Source organism: Myotis lucifugus, unplaced genomic scaffold (genome assembly GCF_000147115.1).
Source record: "Myotis lucifugus unplaced genomic scaffold, Myoluc2.0 scaffold_4, whole genome shotgun sequence".
Taxonomy (NCBI): Eukaryota; Metazoa; Chordata; class Mammalia; order Chiroptera; family Vespertilionidae; genus Myotis; species Myotis lucifugus.
Window position 1 is genome coordinate 16,387,303 of NW_005871052.1, and position 25,155 is coordinate 16,412,457.

The following is a 25,155-nucleotide window of genomic DNA, read 5'->3' on the forward strand; positions in this document are numbered from 1 at the left end:
TATTCTTTTTAATGGTATAATGAAAGCAGTTGTTTTCATCATCTACTTTTCAAATTGTTTATTATTAGTGTATAGAAATACAGCTGTTTGGTGTGTGTGTGTGTGTGTGTGTGTGTGTGTGTGTGTGTGTTGATTCAGAATCCTGTGACTTTGCTGAGTTTATTAGCTCTAATAGTATATTTGTTAATATTTAGTATTTTCTACATACACAATCATGTCATCTGAGAACAGAGATCATTTTACTTTGTCCTTTCCAATTTGAATTTATTTATTTTTCTTGCTTCATTGCTCTGTGTAGAACTTTGAAATGTATGTTATATAGAAGTGGCAAAAATGAGAATCCTTGTTTTATTCTTTCCCTTTGGGGATAAGATTTTTTTTAATATATATTTTTATTGACTTAAGAGAGGAAGGGAGAGGGAGAGAGAGATAGAAACATCAGTGATGAAGGAGAATCATTAGTCGGCTGCCTCCTGCATGCCCCACACTGGGGATCGAGCCTGCAACCTGGGCATGTGCCCTGACTGGGAACTGAAACATGACCTCCTGGTTCATAGATCAATGCTCAACCACTGAGCCATACCGGCTGGGCAAGATTTTAGATTTTTATCATTGAGTATGATGTTAGCTGTGGGTTTTTAATATATGGCCTTTATCAGATTCAGGAAGCTATCTTCTAGTCCAAGTTTATTGAGTGTTTTCTTTTATCATGAAAAAGTGTTCAGTCTTATCAAAATTGTTGCATCAATTGAGATACCATGAGATCCCCCCATTAATTCTATTAATATAATGTATTACAGTGATTGATTTTTGTATATTGAACCACTTTTACATTCTGGGGACAAATTGCACATAGTTATGTAACTTGATCCTTTTAATATGTTTCTCGATTCCGTTTGTTATTTTCTTGGGAATTTTTGCATTGCTATCTATAAAGGATATTTGTCTGTAGTTTTTCTTTCTTGTACTCTTTTTTTTTCTGGCTTTGGTATCTGAGTAATGTTTGCTTCATACAATTAGTTAGAAAGTATTACCCACTCTTGAGGACTGGTGTTCTTTCAATGTTTGGTAAAATTGAACAGTGAAATCATCTCATCGAGCTCTGCTTTGTTGGGAGGTTTTTGGTCACAGATTCAATCTATTCAGATTTTCTATTTCTTCATGGCTCAGTTTAGATAGTATATTTCTAGGAATTTCCCCTTTTCATTTTTTTAAAATTTTTTCTTTATTGATTAAGCTATTACGTATGTGTCCTTATCCCCCTATTGCCCCCCCACCCCACTTCCGTTCATGCCTTTTCATTTAAGTGATTTAAGTTGGTAATATTCCTAGTATTCTCTCATAATCCTTTTTATTTCTGTAAAATTGCTAGTAATGTTCTCGCTTTCATTTCTGTTTTGAGTAATTTGAGTCTTCTCTATTTTTTCTCATTCAGTCTAGCTAAAGGTTTGTTAATTTTGCTAATTTTTTTTCTAGGCTATGCTATTTTGTTTCTCCCCCAAACCCTGAACCTACCAATACTTTTCTCTCCTTAAGAAAAAGTTCTAACAATGTGACCGTTGGGAAAGAGTCCACCTCTGGAAGGGCTTCATAGATTCTCCCAATTGCAGTGGGCAGCAGGCACCTGGCTAGGCTGCTAAAGCTCCTACTATCAGAGAGACTGGGAAGGGAAAAGCCTACAGGAAGGAGGGAGGGAGACCTTCAGCCACACAGCCTCGCAACTTTTTTTTAAATTTTTTTTTATTTTTGGTGCCCGTGACCAGAATCGAACCCGGGACCCTTGAGTCCACAGGCCAACGCTCTATCCACTGAGCCAAACCAGTCAGGGCCAGCCTCGCAACTTTTCATCTTGTTAATTTTCTATATTGTTTTTCTGTTCTTCATTTCCTTCATTCAGCTGTCTTTGGGCTTAGGTTTCTTTTCTTTCTCTGGTTCCTTAATGTACAAAGTTAGATTATTTCTTTGAGGTATTTTTTTTCTTTTTTAATGTATTCACTTTTAATTATAAATTTTCATCTTAGCACTGCTTTTTCACTGCCTGGTATGTATTTTTTGTTTATTTGTTTTCATTTATCTGAAGGTATTTTCTAATTTACTTTGATTTCTTATTTGACTCATTGGTTGTTTGAGAGTGTGCTTTTTAATTTCCACACATTTGTGAGTTTTCCAGTGTTCTTTCTATTATTAATCTCTAGTTTCATTCCATTTTGATCAGCAAAGATATTTTGTATGACTTCAACCCTTTAAAACTTATTAAATTTTGCTTTGTGGCCTAACACACTGTCTATCCTGGAGAATGTTCAGTGTACACTTCAAAAAATATGCATACTGTTGTGGCATGGGGTCTTCTTTATACATCGCTTATGTCCAATTGGTTTATCGTGTTTTTAAGTACTCTATTTTACTTATCTTATGTCTGATTCTATCTATTATCAGAAATATCATTGCAGAGCTATCTATTTCTCCCTTTAATCCTGTCAACTTTTGTTCATATATTTTAGGGCTCTGATATTTGCTGCATATATGTTCATAATTTTATATCTTCTTGGTAAATTGACCCTTTTATTAACATAAAAAATCCTTTTTGTTTTCATTTTATGATTCTCACCTTTGTTAACATTCTTATTTCATTGAAATATTGTTTTCCTTATTCCATTTAGTTCTTTTTTTCTGTTTTCCCTTAGCTTTTGAGCATATTTAAGACAACTGTTATAATCTTTTTCTACTAAGTTCAATGTCTTCTGGTTTCTGTCAATTATTTTGTTTCTTTGAATGAGACTTGTTTTCCTGTTTCTTTTTATGCTTTGTGATTTTAATTTCTGTTGAAAATTGGGCATTTGACTATTATAATGTGGCAACCCAGGAAATCAGATTAGATTCTCCCATTTCTATAGTTTGTTGTTTTTAAATTTTTTAAAAAAATTTGATTTTTAAAGGCTGTTGTAGTTCATTTGTTTTGAGACATTTACAAACTATTTTTGCAATTACTATTTCTTGTCATGTGTGATCACTGAAAAGCATTCTTTTAGCTGTTTTCAGCTCATGTTTTGACAGAGATTTCCTTGAATTCTAGGAGATCAATGAAACAAAGAAACAAGCAAACAAAAAGTACATAAGGAAAAAAAGACAAACCAGCCTTTTTTTCTAGTCTTTTCAGTTTGGCTTTGTGCTTGCTGGGGTACTCCACCATTTAGTTAGGCTCTGAGCCTAGGGAACAGCCTGAGGTAAAAGGGTCTTCTTTTTTGAGCATGTATCTTTCCTTGGCATATACATGTCTTTCTAAATTTCTCCCATATATTTGGCTGCTCTTGAATGTCATAATTTCCCAAACATTCTCATGCTATCTTCTCCTATGTGCTTTAGATGGTATATTATATGTCTCCACTGATTATCTCTTGCCCCCATAATCTTGGCTGTTATCAGCTGAATTGTGTCCCTCAAAATTAATATGTTGAAGTCTTAACCCCACTACTAGTAACTTCATGTTATAACTCTATTTTGAGATAGGGCCTTACAAGTGGCAATTAAGGTAAATGAGGTCATATGGGTGTACCCAAATCCAACATGACTTGTTTTCTTTTAAAAATATATATATATATTTTTTTATTGATTTCAGAGAGGAACGGAGAAAGAGAGACAGAGAGAGAGAGAGAGAGAAACATCAACGATGAGAGAGAATCATTGATTGGCTGCCTCCTGCATTTCCCACAATGGGGATCAAGTCTGCAACTCCAGCATGTGCCCTGATGGGTAATTGAACCATGACCTCCTGGTTCAAAGGTTGACACTCAACTACTGAGCCACGCCAGCTGTGCATGTATGGTTTTCTATAAGAAGAGTAGATTAGGACACAGACACACACAGTAGGAAGACCATGAGAAGATACAGAATGAAGATGGCCATTTATAAGCCAAGGAGAGAGGACTTAGAAAATACTAATTCTGTTGACACCTTAATATCAGACTTCTAGTGTCCAGAATTGTGATAAAATTAATTTTTATTGTTTAAGCCACCCAATTTATGCCACGTTGGCATGACAGCCCTTAGCAAGATAATATAGTAGGTTTGTAGTCACCTTGTATCTTTTATGAGGAGTGTCCATTTCGTCCCCTGCCTGACATTCTATATGAAGCTGAGATGACCACCTTGGATCAGCCTTTTAGGGAACTTCCAGACAGGTTAGAATAGATGTACACAATAATTTGTAAATAAAGTCTGCTCTGCTTCCTATGGTTTGAGGTCTGGAATTGGGAAACAGACTGCTACTTGCTTAAACCAAGACCCCACTATGCCATGAAGGCAGTAAGGGCTAGTGAAAACACCAAAAATCTTTCTGCCATTTTGAATATATATTTTTCTTTGGTTGGTTGCAGTGAACCTCTTACTGTTTTACACATCTCCTACAATGTTGGTTCCAATAGCTTCTGTTTTATTTTATTTTTTTATGTAGGTGTATTTCTAAGACATGTTGTAGACCTAAATACGTTAGACATAAAAGTATATTCTGTATGATTCCATAGAAAAGTATAGGGGTAGAAAGAAAATTGGTATTTATATAACATTAGTTAATTACTGTACCAATTAATCCTCTTATAGTCTACCTCATTCACAGAGATTTTCAATTTCCTAAAAAAGTGTCATTTGGAATGAGTAAGGAAAAGGAGAGCAAAAACATTATAGAAGACACATGACTAAATTAGAAGGTGATGGAGAGAGAACCCTCAAATATAGTATGAAAAATTGTGGGATAGTGGATTAATAGACAAGGATAAGGAAACATTTGGGAGGATAAAATGATTAGTTTACATGCCTTGGAATGATGCATTCATTATAAGGATGATAAGAAAATAAATGTCCTATACATGACAAGCATTTCTAGGTTATCAGTTGATTCTTTGGAGTCCAGAATTTACCCAACTCATTTATCTAAAATATATGAGTCTTTCCTGACACTTTCCAAAGTACAGAGGCGGAATAAATAATACTTTTCCATGAAGAGCAGTTAATTTATGGTTATTCATATTTCTCAGTGTGATTTATCTGCATTGTCTTATTTGTTTGTTTGTTTATAAGGTAAGGATAGTAATATCTACCTTTGGATAGTTGGGAAAAATAAATGAGAATGTTTGTAGAAAGACTTTCATAAACTTTTTCAGGTTCTGTGAATATGTAAGGTAGTGTTTTGAAGGCCAGAAGTATGGAGAAGTGGTTCTATACTTGAAACTAATATAATAATGTATTTCAACTATAATTGAAACATTAAAAACATTAAAAAAGAAATGGTACATATAATAAAGAGGGAATGAATGTAACTCCATCCTTACTATATGCATTATACTATAAATGTTGAAAATCATATTATTTGTGGTTTATGAAATGCTCAGATAATTCTAAAAGAGAAATGCATAATAACTGTACGTTGTTTGGCTCCGATAACATTTAAGAAATTCTGGTATGTGTGAAAGGGAAATATAATGAATATTATAATTCAATTTTCATGAGTGAAACAGAGTACATGGGTAATTCTGGGCTTGTCCTTTTTTGCTGCTGGCCAAGAAGGCCAGAGAAAAGTGATTGTTTTTGAGACATGGAACCATGTTCTCTTTGCTGATGAAATGTGGAGGGCAGGGTATGTGTGTTCCTTTCACACTTATGAGGCCCAGATTTGAAGTGGAAAATGTGATTCTAAATTGTGGAAATTTGAGAAGGCATGGAAACCAGGTCTGCAGTCCCTGACCTCTGTAAAACCTTTATTATCATCATCATCATCACCACCATCATGATCATCATCAATGGTGTGTTCAAAGGGTCAGGCCTCTGAACATAAGTATTTCTGAATAAGGGGCATAGACAAGATGATAATACAATTATTGACAGGTTAATCTGTTCTAGCCAAATGCCTGAACACATTTTATTGTGTTTAATCATGATAGCTAAACCTAGATAGCTTTTTATTGAAAGGAATAGATACTATTGTTTGTATTGTCTCACTTTCTGTTAGCCTGAGAGCAAAAACTCTTAGTAGGCCTGTGTATCTGATAGATGTAAAGATGGAGGAGGATGAAACTAAGGTGTGAATGAAGAAACAGGAACAGGGAACCATAAATAACCAGCAAACTTGAGTTTTCCTAGAAGAGTTACTTTGGTGAGAACAGTGCTCCTCAAACTTGAAGAGCATACTAATCCCCTAGGGCAGTAGTCGGCAAACTCATTAGTCAACAGAGCCAAATATCAACAGTACAACGATTGAAATTTCTTTTGAGAGCCAAATTTTTTAAACTTAAACTATATAGGTAGGTACATTGTTATTAACTTAATTAGGGTACTCCTAAGGCTTAGGAAGAGCCACACTCAAGGGGCCAAAGAGCCACATGTGGCTCACGAGCTGCAGTTTGCCGACCACGGCCCTAAGGAATCTATAAAAATGTAGATTCTGATTCAGCAGATATGGGTGTGACCTGGGAATGTGTATTTCCACCAAGCTTCCAGGTGATGATGATCCTAAGAACCACTCTTGAAGTAGCAACTGGGGACAGTTTGGCTGGACCTCTTGGTGGAGGTGATATTTTAAAAATTTGAATAAAGATAATTTGTCAAATGGGTACCTAATTGTGATTTTATTTTATACCATCATTAACCTTTTATATAATAAAATTATAAATTATTAACTCCCCCCCCCAAAAAAAAAACCCTAAACATGTGTCTGGCCATACCACCTTCAGTTTTTACATTCAGTGCCCCTTATTTTAGGTCCTTTGGTGAATACTCAGTGAGCAAGCCAAACTTGTTTCCCTACCAGATTGTATTCCAACCCAGGCTGTCATCTGGTTAATATGTAAAACGTCCAGATGTTGTCTATGTTGTCATGGGAAGAGCCCTTGAGCTGCCTCCTGCACACCCCCTACTGGGGATGTGCCAGCAACCAAGGTACATGCCCTTGACTGGAATCGAACCTGTGATCCTTCAGTCCGCAGGCCAATGCTTTATCCACTGAGCCAAACTGGTTAGGACTAAATGCTTAAGTTTTTACGGGCTTTGAGTAGAAAAGGTCAAAGAGGACAGGGATTGAAGATGAAACATGTCCCATAACTTAAAAGGACTTCACTAACCTGCCCTTGTCCCTCTTTAATGTGTGGTTTTGGTTGCTCAAATCTTCTACAGACAGTGCAATCTTTTTTTGTTTGTTTGTTTAACATCATTCAATGTAAGTTGTTACCTGCTGGAAGCATTTCCCTTTGCTTTTCTCCTATTTTCCCTAATAGAGATGAGGATATTGGTCAAAGTAAAGCAGTGTTGACCATTTCTCCTGTTTTCTTTGCAGATTATTCCTCAGCTGTTCAGAAATTTTCCCAGACTCTGCAGTCCTTTCAGTTTGATTTTATTGGAGACACTCTGACTGATGATGAGATTAACATTGGTAAGTCTTCAGCTACAAGAGGCCACCGGCTGCCTCAAGGCCGGTCTGAAACCATTCATCCTTCTTGTTTGTGGATGCAGAGAACCTGGGCATCTTTATCCCTGTGGTCAAGTATGCTCCTGGGAGGCTGCTTAAGAAGGAGAAAGAAACATTTCCTCCCAGTCCCATGTCTTTCTCACCAAGAGCAATCAAAAGATATCCCTTAAAACCTCCATTGAGGCCTTTTACTCAGTCAGTATGAAAGGGAATTTTTCTTTAAAGAATTTGATACATGAAAAATATATTTTTGTAATGAATAAATTAAGACTGTTTTTTGGTTTATTTTCCAAAATGATTTACAGAAATAGTCTTCTAAGGAACAAATTCCTTAGAAAGTTTAACATTAGCATTTATATATGTACACCTTTTCAGGCAACAGGACATTTTGCATTTCCCTTGGCAAATGAATTTAATAACTTGCACTATGAACTGTGTGATCTTGGACAAGGTATTTCCTGTATTTCTTTCTACAAACCTTAGCCTTGTCCTCTTAAAAATGTGATCAACATCTGTCTCAAGGATGTTACAAAGAGGAGACTGAACAATGGAATGAAAAAGAACGTTGTTTTAGTTGTTATGAAGTTAAGGTAGTGACAGCAAACTATGGCCCTTGGACCAAATCTTGCCCTCTACGTTTTTTGTGTATTTTTTTTTTGGTAAATAAAAATTTGTTTTAACAAATCACACCTATTTATTTAAGTATTGCCCATGGGTGCCTTTTCAGTACAACAGTAATATTAAATAGTAATGGTAGAGACAGGATAGCTTACAAAGCCTAAAATATTTGCCTTCTGGCCATTTAAGAAAAGGTTTGGTAACCACTGAGTTAAAGACTGTAAACCACTGGTCGGCAAACTCATTAGTCAACAGTGCCAAATATCAACAGTACAACGATTGAAATTTCTTTTGAGAGCCAAAATTTTTAAACTTAAACTATATAGGTAGGTACATTGTTATTAACTTAATTAGGGTACTCCTAAGCTGGCCTTTGCTAAAAACGTCCTCAATCTGATTGAGGTATGTTCGCTGAAGTCGACCCCTTCCAACTCTCCCATCCACACTCGTCTTGTATACTTGTTTCAGATAGACGAGTGTGGATGGGAGAGTTGGAAGGGGTCGACCTCAGTGAATGTACCTCAAAACAATGTACTTCCCACGCGCTGCGTATCCCGCGGCCTGCCTGCGCTGCGTCTCCAGTCGCCCAGTCGCTGGACCGAACCTCTGGACACCCCCCACTTCTTCTAATGCCACTTCTTCAAAATAGACTCAACCAGGCCGAAAACCGACTTCTGCGAATGGGCCACGAGGTTTCAATCGCACTGTACGTGCGCGCCCGCACGTGGTATTTTGTGGAAGAGCCACACTTAAGGGGCCAAAGAGCAGCATATGGCTGGTGAGCCGCAGTTTGCCTATCACTGGTGTAAACCATTTGTAATATTAGAACATTGAACCACAGAACTATTGTGAATAATCTAATGTCACTGAAACAAGTTAGTAACAATTATCTTTGTGAACTCCAGAACTAAAATATAAAAATGTATTATTACTATTTTAAATATTATTTTTCAATTACAGTTTACATACAATATTATATTAATTTGTAAACAATGTAGTGAATAGACATTTATATACCTTACAGAGTGAGTTCCCTATAGGTCTAGTACCCATCTGACACTATACATAGTTAGTACAGTATTATTGACCATATTCCCTATTGTCTGATTTACATCCCTGTAGCTTTTTTTTAAATAACTGACAGTTTTTTACTTATTTATATCTTTCACCTTTTTCACCCATTCCCACTGTGCCTCTCACATCTGGTGACCATCAATTTATCCTCTGTATCTATGAGTTTTTTATTTTGTTTGTTTATTTTGCTTTTTTATTTTTACTTATTTATTTTTAATTTTTATTGAATTGATTGGTGTGACATAGGTTACTAAAATTATATCATTTCAGGGGTATAATTCTTTAATACAAAACCAAGTATTGTATTGGGTGTTGACCACCCAAAATCAAGTCTCCTTCCATCAGTATTTATCCTTATTTTACCCTCTTCTACCTCCCCCCACTCCCCATTCCCTTTGGTAAACACCTACTTTTGTCTGTATCTATGAGTTTTTTTTCTCCTTGCTTAATCCCTCCCCATCCCGATCCCCTCTGACAGCTGTCTGTCTGTTCTCTGTATCTATGAGTATGTTTATATTTTGTTAATTTATTTTGTTCATTGCCTTCCATATATAAGTGAAGTCGTACAGTACTTACCTTTCTCTGACTGGCTTATTTCACTTAGCATAATACTCTCCAGGCCCATCCATGTTGTCTCAAAAGGTAAGATTTCCTTCTTTTTTATAGAGGGATAGTATGTCATTGTGTAAATGTACCACAGCTGTTTTATGTACTCATCTATTGATGAACACTTGGGTTGCTTTGAAATCGTGGTTATTGTTTGTAAATTATACTTCAGTGAACATAGGGGTGCATATATTCTTTCAAATTTTGTGTTTCTCCAGATATATTCCCAGAAGTGGAATTGCTGGGTCATAAGGCAGTTCTGTTTTTAATTTTTTTAGGTAATTCCATACTGCTTCCAACAGTGGCTGTACCAGTCTGCATTCACACCAACAGTGCAGGAGGATTCCCTTTTTCTCCACATCTTTGCCAACACTTGTCCTTTGTTGATTTATTGATGATAGCCATTCTGACAGGTGTGAGGTGATACCTCATTGTGGTTTTAATTTGCACCTCTCCAATGATTAGCGACCTTGAGCATTTTTCATGTCTATTGGCCATCTGTATGTCCTCTTTGGAGAAGTGTCTATTCAAGTCACTTGCCCAATTTTCATTTGAATTGTTTGTTTGTTTGTTTGTTTTTTGATGTTGAGTTCTTTATATATTTTGGAGATTAACCCCTTATTAGATGTATCATTGGCAAATATGTTCTCCCATTCAGTGGGTTGTCTTTTCATTTGGTTGAAGGTTTCCTTTGCTGTGCAAAACCTTTTTAGTTTGATGTAGTCACATTTTTTTTTCTGTCGTTTTCCTTGCCTGATGAGATGTATCAGAAAAAAATTGCTATGAGAAATATCTGAGATTTTTCTTCCTATGTTTTCTTCTAGGATGTTTATGGTTTCGAGTCTAAAATTTAAGTATTTTCCTATTATATGTTCTTGCATCCTTTGTCAAATATTAATTGACCATAAAAGTGTGGATTTATTTCTGGGCTCTCTATTCTGTTCCATTGATCTATATGTCTGTTTTTATGCCAGTACCAAGCTTTTTTTTTTTTTTTTGTATTGTTTTGTTAATCCTCACCTGAGAATGTTTATTCCATTGAATTTTAGAGAGTGGAAGGGAGAGGGAGAGACAGAGAGAAACATTGATTTGAGAGACACACATCAATTTGTTGCTTCCCACAGGTGTCCCACTCAGGGATGGGGATTGAGTCTGCAACCAAGGTACATGTCCTTTACCAGATTCTTAAGTCTGCAGGCCAACACTCTATCCATCTAACAGAACTGGCTAGGGCCAAGCTATTTTGATTACTATGTCCTTGTAGTATAGTTTCATATTAAGGTGCATGATTCATCCAACTTTGCTATTCTTTCTCAAGATTGCTATGGCTATTTGGGGTCATTTGTGGTTCCATATAAGTATTTGGAATATTTGTTGTAGTTCTATAAAATAGGCCATTGGGTATTTTTTTGTTAATCCTCCTCCAATGATAATATTTTCTGTTGATTTTTAGAGAGTATGGAAGGGATGGGGAGGGAGAGGGAGAGAGAGAGAGAGAAAAAGAAGCATCAATGTGAGAGAAACATCAATTCTTTTCCTCCTGCACATGGCCAGGCCTGGAGATCTAATCTCTAATCCAGGTATGTGCCCTGGACTGGGAATCAAACCTGTGACCCTTTGCTGCATGGGACAACACTCTAACCATTTAGCCACGCCAGCCATTGGTATTTTGATAGTAATTGTTTGGAATCTATAGAGTGTTTTTGGTTGTATGAACATTTAAATGATGTTAATTCTTCCTATCCATGAACACAGTATATGCTTCCAATTATTTGTGTCTTCTTCAGCTTCTTCCTTCAGTGTCATAATTTTCTGCATACAGGTCTTTTATATCCTTGGTTAAATTTATTCCTAGGTATTTTACATTTTTTGAAGCAACTGTGAATGGGATTGTTTTCTTAGTTTTTCTTTGTGAGAATTCATTATTGGTGTATAAAAACGCAACTGATTTCTGGATATTTGTTTATAAAGTATCCTGCTACTTTACTGAATTTATTAATCAGTTCTAGTACATTTTGGTGGAATCTGTAGGGTTCTCTATATGCAATATCATGTTATCTTCAAATAATGACAGTTTTACTTCTTCATTTCCAATTTGGATGTCTTTTATTTCTTCCTCTTGTCTGATTATTGTGGCTAGAACTTCCAGTACTATCCTATATAATAAAAGCCTAATATGCAAATCGACCAAACAGTGGAACAACTGGTCACTATGTTGAGCACTGACCACCAAAGGCAGATATTCAATGCAGGAGCTGCCCTCAGCTCACAGGCTTCAGGCCAGCCAAAGCGGGTGCCAGAGGGGGCTCCCTGATCACCCCACCAGTTGCCCCACAGATCGTCCCTGATCACCAGCCAGACCTAGGGACCCTACCCATACATGAATTTCATGCACTGTGCCTCTAGTGTTAAATAAGAGTGGTGACAGGGAACATCCCTGTCTTATTCTTGATCTTATGGTTTTTAAGAGAAGAACACTTTTCATTTTTGCCCATTGAGTATGATGTTTGCTGTGGATTTGCCATATATGGCCTTTATTACATTGAGGTATGTTTCTTCTATTCCCACTTTTCTGATAATTTTTATCATAAATGGGTACAGGATTTTGTTGAATGCTTTTTCTGCATTTATTGATATAATTGTGTGATTTTTATTCTCCATTTTGTTTGTCTGGTGTATTATATTTATATTTATTAATTTACTAATATTGAACCAACCTTCCATTACCAGAATAAATCTCCCTGGATCGTGGTGTATAATATTTTTAATGTATTGCTGGATCCCATTTGCTAATATTTTGTTGAGGCTTTTAGCATGTATGTTCATTTAAGGCCACTGTTTTTGTCCATATTTTTTACTTTCTTTGTTAATGTGTTTTTGTTTGTATTCCTTTATTAATTGTTGTAATTACATATGATCTTCTTAGTTTTGTCTTTTAACATTTGTCCTAGCTTTCTAATTGATTGATCTATTACTCACTCAGTGTTTGCCTTTGTCAGTTAGAATTTTTTTCTTTTCTGTATTTTCCTGTCATATATTTTTAAATAAATATATATTTTTTTATTGTTTAAGATATTACATGTGTCCTTATCCCCACATTACCCCCTATTCCCCCGCTCATGCCCCCACCCCCCTGTTGTCCATGTCCATTGGTTAGGCCTATATGCTTGCATATAAGTCCTTTGGTTGATCTCTCCCCCTTACCCCCACCCTCCCCTACCTTCCCTCTAAGGCCCCAGAAACACCAATCAGAAAGGATATATGCATCCCTATGTTCAAAGCAGCACAATTTACCATAGCTAAGATTTGGAAACAGCCTAAATGCCCATCAACAGATGAATGGATTAGAAAACTGTGGTACATCTACACAGTGGAATTCTATGCTGCTGTAAAAAAGAAGGAATTCTTACCATTTGCAACAGCATGTATGGAACTGGAGAGCATTATGCTAAGTGAAATAAGCCAGTCAGAGAAGGATAAATACCACATGATGTCACTCATTTGTGGAATATAATGAACAACATAAACTGATGAACAAGGACAGATCCAGAGACAGAGAGGCATTGATTGGACTGTCATATTTTTTATATATTCTTTTCTACTAGAGAAGTCCCTGTAACATTTGTTGTAACATTGGTTTAGTGGTGATGAACTCCCTGAGCTTTTTCTTTTGAGAAACTCTTGATCTCTCTCTTGATTCTCATTAATAACCTTGCTGGGTAGAGTAATCTTGTTTGTAGTTATTTACTTTTGTCACCTTTAATGTTTTGTGCCATTTCCTTCTGGCCTACAAAGTTTCTGTAAAGTAAGCAGCTTCCTTGTACATGACTGTCTGCTTTTATCTTGTAACTTTTAAGATTCTCTTTTTGTCTTTAAACTTTGGCATTTTAATTATTATGTATCTTGGTATGGACCTCTTTGGCTTCATCTTGTTTTGAACTGTATGTTTCGTGGACTTACATGTCTATTTTCTTCACCAGTTTAGGGAAATTTTCCATCAGTATTTCTTCAAATATGTTGTTAATCCCTTTCTCTCTTTATTCTCTTTCTTGTACCTCTATTATGTGATATTGGTACACTTGATGTTTTTTCTTAAACTATCCTTTTGTTTTTTATTCTTATTACTAGAGGCCCGGTGCACAAAAATTTGTGCACTTGGAGGGGGTGGGGGTCCCTCAGCCCGGCCTATGCCCTCTTGCAGTCTGGGACCTCTCGGAGGATGTCCACCTGCTGGCTTAGGCCCGCTCCCTGGGGGGATTGGGCCCAAGCTGGCAGTCAGACATCCCTCTGGCAGCCCAGCAGCCCTTGGGGGATGCTCACTTGCCAGCGGGGAGCAGGCCTAAACTTCAGTCGGACATCCTTAGCGCTGCTGAGGAGGCTTGAGAAGATCCCACCACCACTGCTGTACTGGCAGCTGGCAGCCTGGCTTGTGGCTGAGCAGAGCTCCCCCTGTGGGAGCACACTGACCACCTTGGGGCAGCTCCTGCATTGAGCATCTGCCCCCTGGTGGTCAGTGTGTGTCATAATGACCAGTCATTTCCAGTTGTTCTGCTGTTAGGGTCAGTTTGCATATTACCCTTTTACTATATAGGATAGAGGCCTGGTGCATGGGTGGGGGTCGGCTGGTTTGCCCTGAAGGGTGTCCCGGATCAGGGTGCGGGTCCTGCTTGGGTGCCTGGCCAGCCTGGGTGAGGGGCTGATGGCTGTTTGCAGGCTGGCCACACCCCCTTTAGGGTGGTGGGCCCCACTGGGATGCCTGGCCAGTCTGGGTGAGGGGCTGTGGGCCGTTTTCAGGCTGGCCAAGCCCCCCCGGTGATGGAAGCTCCCAGCCTCTCCTTTTTTTCTTTTTTTTTAAATTCTGGGATTTATTTACCTTCTATAATTGTAACTTTGTAGCCTTGAGAGGAGCTCAGAGCCGGCCAGGGCGGGTGGGAAGGAAGCTTTCTGCTTGCTCCAGCTCCGTGGCCACAGCCGGTTGAAAGCAGGTATCTGGGGTTTATTTACCTTCTATAATTGAAACTTTGTTGCCTTGAGTGGAGCTCAGAGCCGCCGCAGCAGGTGGGAAATTTGGCTTCCTCCGTCATTGGGGCAACCAAGCCTCCTGCTCGCTCCAGCCCCGTGGCTGCCGGCTGCCATCTTGGTTGGGTTAATTTGCATATAGTCGCTCTGATTGGCTAGTGGGCGTGGCTTAAGGCATAGCGAAGGTACGGTCAATTTGCATGTTTGTCTTTTATTAGTGTAGATTCTTGCTATTTCAATTGGATATTTTCCACTACCTTATTTGCCAGATTATTGATTCAGTCTTCTACTTCATCTAATTTGCTGTTGTTTCCACCTACTATGTTGTTCTTTTAGTTATTGTATACTTCAATCCTATCTGGTTCTTTTTTATGCTTTCTACCTCACTTCTATGTTATCTATCTCTTTGATGAAGTTCTCACTGAGTTCTCCTATTCTTTTCCTAAGTTCATTGAGCAGCCTTATAACTAGTGTTTTGAACTCTGTATCTGCTAGATTACTTGTTTCAATTTTATTTAGTTTATTTTTCTGGAGTTTAGTCCTGTTTTTTCAGTTGGGACATGTTTCTTGGTATCTCCATTTTGGCTGAATTCATGTGTTGTTTTTTTTTTTATATGTAAGATGGATCGCCTACTTCTCCCTGTCTTACAGAGTGGCCTTATTTAAAAGGTGTGCTGTGGGATCCATTGGCACTGTCTCTCTGGTTCCTGATCTGGCTTCTCCAGGGTGTTCCCCATATTGTCTTTTTTTTCTTTTTTAAATTTTATTTTATTGTTTTAAAGTATTACAGATATTAGTACATATGTCTCCTCCCCCCCCCCCCCATTGACCTTCCCTTGGCCTCCCCTACCTCCTGGCAAATGCCCTCACCCCCCCTCAGTGTCTTGTGTCCACTGGCTATGCTTATATGCATGCATACAAGTCCTTCGGCTGATCTCTTACTTCCCCCTCCCCCCTCAACATTCCCCAGCCTTCCCACTGTAATTTGACAGTCTAGTTGGGCCGATAGTGCTGTTGGTATGTCAGTGGGGTTCACTCTTAGACTGACTGGATATGAGATCCGGCCATGACTACAGCAGACAATTTTTTTATGGGAGATAACTTCATGGAGAAAGAGTCTCTTTAGTGCGTATCTCTTGCTAGTTTAGTCCAACCTTCAGGTTTATTTTTTGTGGAGCTTGTTGGATTGTGTTGTAGTGTGATCTGAACTGGCCACCAGGTGAGTAGGGTCTGGAACTGCTTGGGAAGAGATCGAATGTTATGGGGACTTCTCTTCCTGGTCTTGGTGCCCTGAGCTGGGGAGCCGGGTATGGGGCTGGGACCTCTGCAGCCGAGATATCCCTCTAGATTTCTAATCTCCACACCATGAATGTGGGATCAGCATGGTCCATGTCACCATTCTTTCCACTGTTTCTACATGGCTTATTCTTTGCATCCTTAGTTATAGGAGTTCTGTTCAGCTAGTCTTCAGGAGGTTCTCAATGATGGTTGTTCTATAATTTAGTTGAATTTTGATGTGATTGTGGAGAAGGTGTGCATAGAGTTTATATACTCTGCCATCTTGATCGAAAGTCCCTCAACATGTACAATTATTATTAAATGTTCCTTTTATTAAATATGCATAATAAATAAAAGTATAAAATCCTATCTAATAATAGACAAACATGGTAATTAACCATACCTCCGCTACGCTTCCCATTGGCTAATCAGGGTGATATGCAAATTAACTGCAAACTAAGATGGCGGCCGGCAGCCATGCAGCTAGAGCGAACATGAGGCTTGCTTGCTCCAGTGATGGAGGAAGCCAAGGGTCTCTGCCTGCCGAGGCCCGGCTCTGAGCTCCAGATGCAACAATGTTGCAATTATAGAAGCTAAACAAACCCCAGATACCTGCTTTCAGCCAGCCGGCCTCGGAGCTGGAGCCGCAACAAATTTCAATTACAGAAGGTAAATAAATCCCAGAATAAAAAAAAAAGAAAAAAGGAGAGACTGGGAGCTTCAGTTGCAGGCTTGGCCTGCCTGAAAACAGCCCTCAGCCCCTCATCCAGACTGGCCAGGCACAGCCACCCAGTGGGGACCCCCACCCTGAAGGGGGTGCGGGCAGCCTGAAAACAGCCATCAGCCTCTCATCCAGGCTGGCCAGGCACCCCAGTGGGGACCCCCACCCTGAAGAGGGTGCGGGCAGCTGAAAACATCCACCAGCCCCTCATCCAAGCTGGCCAGGCTCCCCAGTGGGGACCCCAACCCTAAAGGGGGTGCGGGCAGCCTGAAAACAGCCCTCAGCCCCTCACCCAGGTTGGCCAGGCACCCAAGCGGGACCCCCACCCTGATCTGGGACACCATTCAGGGCAAACCAGCCGGCCTCCACCTGTGCACCAGGCCTCTATCCTATATAGTTAAAGGGTAATATGCAAACTGACCCTAACAGCAGAACAACTGGAAATGACTGGTCACTATGACACACACTGACCACCAGGGGGCAGATGCTCAATGCAGGAGCTGCCCTCTGGTGGTCCGTGAGCTCCCACATGGAGGAGCTCTGCTCAGCCACAAGCCAGGCTGATGGCTGCCAGTACAGCGGTGGTGGTGGGAGCCTCTCCTGCCTCCTCAGCAGCACTAAGGCTGTCCGACTGCAGCTTAGGTCTGCTCCCCGCTGGCAAGTGAGCATCCCCCGAGGGCTGCCGGGCTGCCAGAGGAATGTCTGACTGCCAGCTTAGGCCCAAACCCCTGGGGAGCAGTCCTCAGCCAGCAGATGGTCATCCCCCGAGGGTTCCAGACTATGAGAGGGCACAGGCTGGGCTGAGGGACCCCCCCCCCCCGCCTGAGTGCACAAATTTTTGTGCAGCAGGCCTCTAGTTTACTATTATAATAAATGATATTTTGAGTTAGTGTCTATATTTCTGATAACTTTAAAATATCCTGTCCTTATAAGTGATAGCTTTTAAATTAATTTTAATAATACATATGGAGGTAGAAAATTATATCACATTTATAACATATATAAATAGACACAAAGAAAAAAAGAGACAGATTCCAAGACAAAACTCACCCAAATTCACCCAATGCAAAGCATAATAGACTTTTGCTGGTACCTAGCACTGGGTCTAGGTCTGTAGGATGGTCCTGAGTAGGCTTCTTCAGAATCCTGTGGACTATGCAAAGTAAATGTCTATGTAAAAATGTCCAAGCTTTCAGATAATTTTTATAAGCAGTTATTTGAGCCAAACTATGGCATGCCAGAAAGCAAGATCTCAAATGCTCCATCAAATGGCATTTCTGTCTTTTTTTTTTTTTTTTTTTGAGAGAGAGAGAGGAAGGGAGGAGGATAGAGAGATGGAAACATCAATGAGAGAGGACCATTATCGATCAAATGTCTTCTGCTTTGCTAGACATGTTCATAAAGAATCTCAGATGGATCTTTTAAAAACCTCATGAGGCTAAGATGCCAAGCCAAGAATTATCGACCATATTTCACCTACAGTACGTATAAATTTGGGTGAATTCCTTTCTTCTCTAGATAATTTTGGGCCTGCCTGGGATAGACTGTACTTACTCTCCTATAAGGCTAGGAACTCTGAAAGCCAGGCATCAGCCTGGTTTTCCCTGGGTTTTGTATGCATTGGTTCCATAAAGTGAACATTTGCTCCTAAGTGTCTGATCATATATGATTCAATGAGCATCATATTCAGATGTCATTACAAGGAGCCCAGTGTGCAATTTGAAATTCTGCAGCGCCGCCCACCCTCGAGTTGCCGGTCTGGCCCTGCCTTGCTCCCTGGGCCCCCGCAGCAGCCACAGCGGCTTCTGGTCCTGCCCTGCCTCCCTCCTGGTCCTGCCCTGCCTCCCTCTCCGGCCTTTGAAGCAGCCAAGGCTGCTGCTGATCAGGCCCTCCCCTAGCACAGGTGCGTGGAGGCCCCTGCCACCCCGCCCCCGATGATCTGCATGCAACCTCCTCCTGTCTAGTCAACCCATTATGGCATCCCGGTTAATTAGTATATTTCTCTATTATATATAGATTATTACACTGGTAATATTCCAAACTAAACCATCAATCATCCTTCATCAGTTCATTAAATCCTAAGTAATTAATTCTTGTTCCATTTTACCTTGCGTTAGTAGTTTCACTCAGTTGATTATTGGTGTGATCTCACTCAGTTGATTGTTGATATAGTCACAAGTACCTGGTAAAGTCCTTTTTCATGGGGTTCTGAAAAAGTCCTTTATTTGTTAACCTGGAGAGTATTATACTAAATGAAATAAGCCAGTCAAAGAAAGACAAATACCATATTATTTCACCCCTATGTGGACTATAATGAACAAAATTCACAAACAAAATAGAAAAAGACTCATAGAGCACAGATTGACAGCTGTCAGAGGGGAGGGGGTTTTCAGGGCTGGGTGAAAAAGTTTGAAGGGATTAAGCAAAAAGTAAAACAACAACAACAAAGGAAACGGCCTTGGCTGGTGTGGCTTAGTGTATTGAAGCATCATCCAGTACACCTATAGGTTGCTGGTTTGATTCCCAGTCAAGGCCCATACTAGGTTGGGGGTTTGATCCCCATTTGGGGAACGATCGATGGCTCTTTCTCTCCTCTCTCTCTCTCCCCTTCCCCTCTTGTTAAAATAAATAAAAAACAAAACAAAAGCAAAACTCATATATAGACAATAGTATGGTGATTACCAGAGGGGAATGAGGGTGGGGGGTAGAAGAGGATATTGGGTGATGTAAGGAGACTTGATTTGGGATGGTGAACACAACGCAATATACACATGATGTATTATAGAATTGTACACTTGAAATCTATGTAATTTTATTAACCAATGTTACCCCAGTAAATTCATTACAAAAGTTCATTTTTGTTAACAGTATAATACTTTGGCTTGTAGCCAATAGCAAGTGCTTTTAGGGATACATTACATTAAAACAAAAAATATCTATAGATGAGGGAAAGACATAAATGGCTGTGGTTATTTATTAGTGATCACTTTTAAAAATAAAAGATGTAATGAGAGTTTATTGCAAGAATAATAATACAACTGATAATGACAGTGGAATGTTACTGAGGCATGCAAAAAAAAGTAAATCCAAAAAAAGTATTATAATCAAAATATTAATAGACATAATTATTTGTATTTTAAAAGAAGAGGAGATATTTTATCTGATTTATAAAAATGGAAGAATATACCCTAGCCAGTTTTCTCAGTGGTTAGAGCATTGGCCTATAGACTGAAGGTTTGCAAGTTTGATTCAACTCAAGGGCACGTACCTTGGTTGCCGGCTGGATCCCCGATCCTGGTCAGGGAATTGCGGGAGGCAATCAGTCGATGTATCTCTCTCACATTGATGTTTCTTTCTTTGTCTCTCCCCCTTCCTTCCATTCTCTCTAATTAATAAATGGCAAAAAATATCCTCAGGTGAGGATTAACAACAACAATAAAAGGATAAAAATTTTTTTACAAAGAAGATTCTTCATATATACCTACTAATATTGACATAATGTACCAACCATATAGTTAGAATATGCCAAGAGTACATCAAGACTATCAGGTAAATCAATCATCTGAGTTGGTCCTAAACTCTGTATGTTAATAAGATTCCATAGAGTGAGTGATGTGACTGGGCAGGATTGTGAGAGGGATGTCCGGGAACGCTGGCTCCTAACTGCTCACCTAATCTGCAATTGAAACTACTGATTTGCAGATGCTAATTCAAATTAAATAAAATAAGTTGCAATCAACTTATTATTTAAACAATTAACTACAACTGATAATACTATATTGCTTTCTAATATCACACAAAGCACACCAGAACTCTGATAAATAGAAACTCATCATGGACAGTGAGGGCATTGACAATTCTCTCTGAAATATGTATATTAAAATATTTTACCCATACAAATTTAAACTAGGAAGTCTAAATATTCATTATAATTTGACAATGCTTCCTGTGTAACTCAGACGATAAAACCAAAAGTGCCAAAACTGCATACTGAACAGTTTAAGGATGTGGTTTTATTCAGACTATTACCATGGGGAAAACCTTCATTAATAAGGAAAATTTCAAAGAAAAGAAAGGAAACTTGGGTTATGGGAGTCATGAGGAAATATGGCGATGGGTCTAAAATGTGAGGGCTGGTGGTTCTTTGCAGTTTAGTTGTTTTTTGTGTGTCTTATTTGTAACTTTTTATTGTAAAACAGAATACAGATATAGGAAACCAGCTAAAATAAATGCATAGCTTACTGTGTTATTTTTGAATCACCCATTTACCCCACAACCCACATCATAGAACTTTGTCAGCCACTGTAGAAGCCTATCCAAGTGCCAGTCACGACTGCCTTCTTCCAGTCAAAGCTGGCCACTTTCTTGATGTTCATAATAATATTTTCCTTGTGTCTGTTTATGATTTTATCACCCAAGGGATTTTATCACATCCCTGTCCACCATTATTTAAAACTTCTTTAAAATTTTTTTATAATGCTTTTTAAGTCCCATTTAATCTCAAGGTTCCCCCTCTATTCTTGCTTTTGCTTTCAATATATCTATTGAAGATAACCTTTGACCTGTAGATAGATATTCGACCTTTAGTACACAAAAGGGTGGGGATTTCTTAACAGTTCTTGTTTTCCTGGAACCCAAGCTCAGATAAAGTTCAACACTGTCATTGGTCTAGTATTCACAAAGCAGAGCAAAACTCAGAGAGCTTTCAAAGGAAAGTACCAGCTCTCAGGGCCCTCTGAGTTCCCATGGGAGCATTTGACTGAAGAAGATATAATGCACACAGAATGAGGAGAATGCAAGGCATGAGTATCACCTTTTCTAATTCTCGTAGAGTTTTTATACTCTCCTATCGGTTAGGTGCCAGGCAGGGGCAAATAAGTGGTACAAAACAATCCCAACATATTCCTGATTGTGGATAGGGAGTTCAATTGAAGTGAATGTGTTTCTCCGGAACATCCTTTAGTAGGCCTAGGCTTTAGGCGTCTGCCATTCACTCTTGCCCCACCATAAAGGTCACACTGACTTTCTAATTGTGTACTCTGAGCTCTCCCCTCTATTCTGCCCCTAACACCATCTTATATCAATGGTAATAACTCTTCTAAAACCTTGGCTCATTATTTCCTTACTAGAGGCACTTTTTCATATGTCTCTTGGCCAGTTGTATGTCCTCTTTGGAGAAATGTCTATTCAGGTTTTCTGCCTATTTTTGATTGGATTGTTTGTCTTCCTTTTGCTGAGTTGTATGAGTATTTTATATATTTTTCATATTAACCCCTTATCATATGTACTATAAGCCTGGTGCACAAAATTCATGCACTTGCGGCGGGGTTGGGGGGTCCCCTCAACCCGGACCACACCCTCTTGCAATCCGGGACCCCTGCAGGATCGGGCCTAAACTGGCTGTTGGACATCCCTCTCGCAATCAGGACCGCTGGCTCCTAACTGCTGGCCTGCCTGCCTGCCTGATCGCCTCTAACCACTCACCTGTCTGCCCGATCGCCCCTAACCCCTCTGCCTGCCTGCCTGATCACCCCTAACTGCTTGCCTGCCTGCCTGATTGCCCCTAACCACTCTGCATGCCTGCCTGATCGCCCTTAACTGCTCATCTGCCTTCCTGATTGCCCCTAACCACTTGCCTGCTTGCCTGATCCCCCTAACTGCTCGCCTGCCTGCCTGATTGCCCCTAACCACCTCTGCCTCGGTCCCCGCTGCCATGGCTTTGTCTGGAAGGATGTCCGGAAGGCCATTCGGCTGTCCGGTCTAATTAGCATATTACGCTTTTATTTTTATAGATGGGGAGATGACAGGATTTAGGTACGTGGATTTGCCTGGATCTGGGTTTAGATCCAGACCTATCTATTTATTAGCTGTATAGTCTTAGGCAGTTTTCTGTTTTTAAAAAGTAAAAATTGAGTTTATTGGTATTTCTGCATTATAATGTAACTAGAGGCCCGGTGCACGAAATTCTTCATGGGTATGGTTCCTAGGTTTGGCCAGTGATAGAAACACAAGTGTCTAGCGTGGAAGGGCAGGTCCCAGCTGACCTCTGGATCCTGGGCAGCACCTGGGCCCCTGGGCCCCTGCGCGCCCCCCTCCACCTGAGTCATGGCACTTGAGTCCCCATGCAGAGATGCGGTGAGCTCGGCCAGACGTCACAGGCCAGGGCGCAGTATGGGCCTCTGGGCCACCCCACAGCACTGCACAGAAGCCGAGCAGGCTGCATGCTCTCTCCTGGCCGGCCTCGCAGACCAGCTCTTGCGCAAACCCACCGGGAGCCCGACTGGCCCCTGCAGTCCTGGTGGCTTTGGCCTGGCTCACCCGGAAGAGGCCGCACAGGTGCGGGGCAGGCTCCTTGTTGGTGTCAGGCTCCTGAGCACAGGGGCTTCCCTGGCACATGAGCCCTGGTGTCCCAGGGGAGGGTAGCAGGGGGAGTGAGAGCAAGCTCGGCAGACACCCTACATTCTCACTACACCTCACCATCATCCCTACCCCCAGGTAGCTAGTGAGAGGTCACAAGGCCCCCTGCCAGGGCACCGCAGGAGGTTGGTTACTGCCACCCACCCCCAGTTCCCCGTCCCAGCCCAAGCCCCAGCCCCGATCAGGTGATCAGGGCCTGCTGGCTGCTGGTTGCCAACTTTGGGGCAATTGATCAGGGCTGGGCCCCCTGCCTGGCTCCCTCAGCACCTGGGAGCTGTGCTGTGGCCCCACCCCCACCGCTGCCACTGGTCACCATCTTCGGGGTGATCAGCAGGGCAATCGAGCCCCTGCTTGCACCTGCCTTGGCCTGGTGCTGCCCGCTCACCTGCTCCACCATCCCACCATGGTCCCGCTCTCATCGGGGCCCATCGGGGCCAGCAGCGCCTCCACTGCCACCCGCTGCCAGTGCCATGTCTCTGATGCCTGCCATGTTCTGCGCCACCCCCTGGTTGTCAGCACACGTCATGGCAAGCAGTTGAACTCCTGTTCGAGGGGATAATTTGCATATTAGGCTTTTATTTTAGAGGACTAGTGGCCCAGTGCACGAAATTCGTGCATGGGGGAGGGGGTGTCCCTCAGCACGGCCTGCACCATCTCCAATCTGGGACCTCTAGGGGGATGTCTGACTGCTGGTTTAGGCCCGATCCCTGTGGGACATCCCTCTCACAATCTGGGAATGCTGGCTCCTAACCACTCACCTGCCTGCCTGCCTGATCACCTCTAACCACTCTGCCTGCTGGCCTGCTCACCCCCAACTGCCCCCCTGCCAGCCTGATTGCCCCCAATTGCCCCCTCTGCTGGCCTGCTGGCCTCCAACTGCCCCCCCCCCTGCTGGCCTGCTCGCTCCCAACTGCCCCCCCCCACTGGTCTGATCACCCCCAACTGCCCCCTACTGCCAGCCTGTTGCCCTCAACTGCCCCCCTTACTGGCCTGATCGCCCCCAACTACCCCCTACTGCTGGCCTGCTTGCCTCCAACTGGCCCCCCCTGCCAGCCTGATCACCCCAACTGCCTTCCCCTCCTGGCCTGATCACCCCTAACAGCCTCTACCTTGACCCTGCCACCATGGCTTTGTCCGGAAGGACGTCCGGAAGGTCTCCCGGAAGTTCTCCCAGTCTAATTAGTATATTACCCTTTTATTAGTATAGATAATGTAAACATACCTTATAAAACATGGAAATAGAATAAACAGAATATAAATAGCTGTAATTTGCTGAGCATGTACTATGTGCAAAATGCTTTGCATTCATTATCTAATTTTCAGAGCAATGCTAAGGAGGTAGACTGAGGCTAAGGGGGTAAAGAAACTTGCCCAGGATAATGTAGCTAATAAGTAGTTTAAGTGGGATTGTTAATCATCTCTTCCACTCAAAGAACAAAAATTGTTATGATCTATTTCCTTCTAGTCCTTTTAAAAAACCTGAACATACTTTTCTATATATAGTTGTGATATTACTGAAAAGGGACCTGGCTCCGAGAGGGTCTGCCTAGGGCTAGCCAGTAGTGTGTGGGTTCTTGACTTCATGCAGGAAAGATTTCATGAGTCCAGATGATTTTTGAAAGTATGTTTATTAAAACTGGGGACAGTGAAATAAGCACATGCATATGATAGTGTAAGCAAAAGGAGAGCCTAAGAATGGGGCTGCCTTGGCTCTCTGACAATGTTATAGGAAAGAAATGAGCTTTGGTGGGGAGTCAGAAAAAAAGGGGCTTTAGAGACAGGTTCGGGGGGTTGGCCCTGGATTAACTGCCCCTACCCATTGCTGCCCTGGTTGCATGCCTCCTGGGATCCCTTAGAGTTTAGAAGATGCACAACTGTGGGGGGAAAAAAGGGAGAAGGAGAGCAGAAAGGGCGTCCTCCCAGGAAGGAGAGCACAATGGGTCATTAGTCCTAAAATCTTTTAAAGGTG

General features: G+C 40.9%; 1 protein-coding gene across 2 annotated transcripts in view; it reads left to right on the forward strand.

Annotated features, from left to right (window-relative positions):
• Positions 1 to 25,155, forward strand: part of OPHN1 (oligophrenin 1) — a 489,623-nt gene that overhangs the window by 95,392 nt on the left and 369,076 nt on the right. For both annotated transcript variants that reach the window (XM_006082933.3, XM_006082934.3), the window contains exon 3: positions 7,322 to 7,417. In XM_006082933.3, the coding sequence (XP_006082995.1) occupies positions 7,322 to 7,417 (96 nt within the window). The remainder of the gene's footprint in view (positions 1 to 7,321; positions 7,418 to 25,155) is intronic.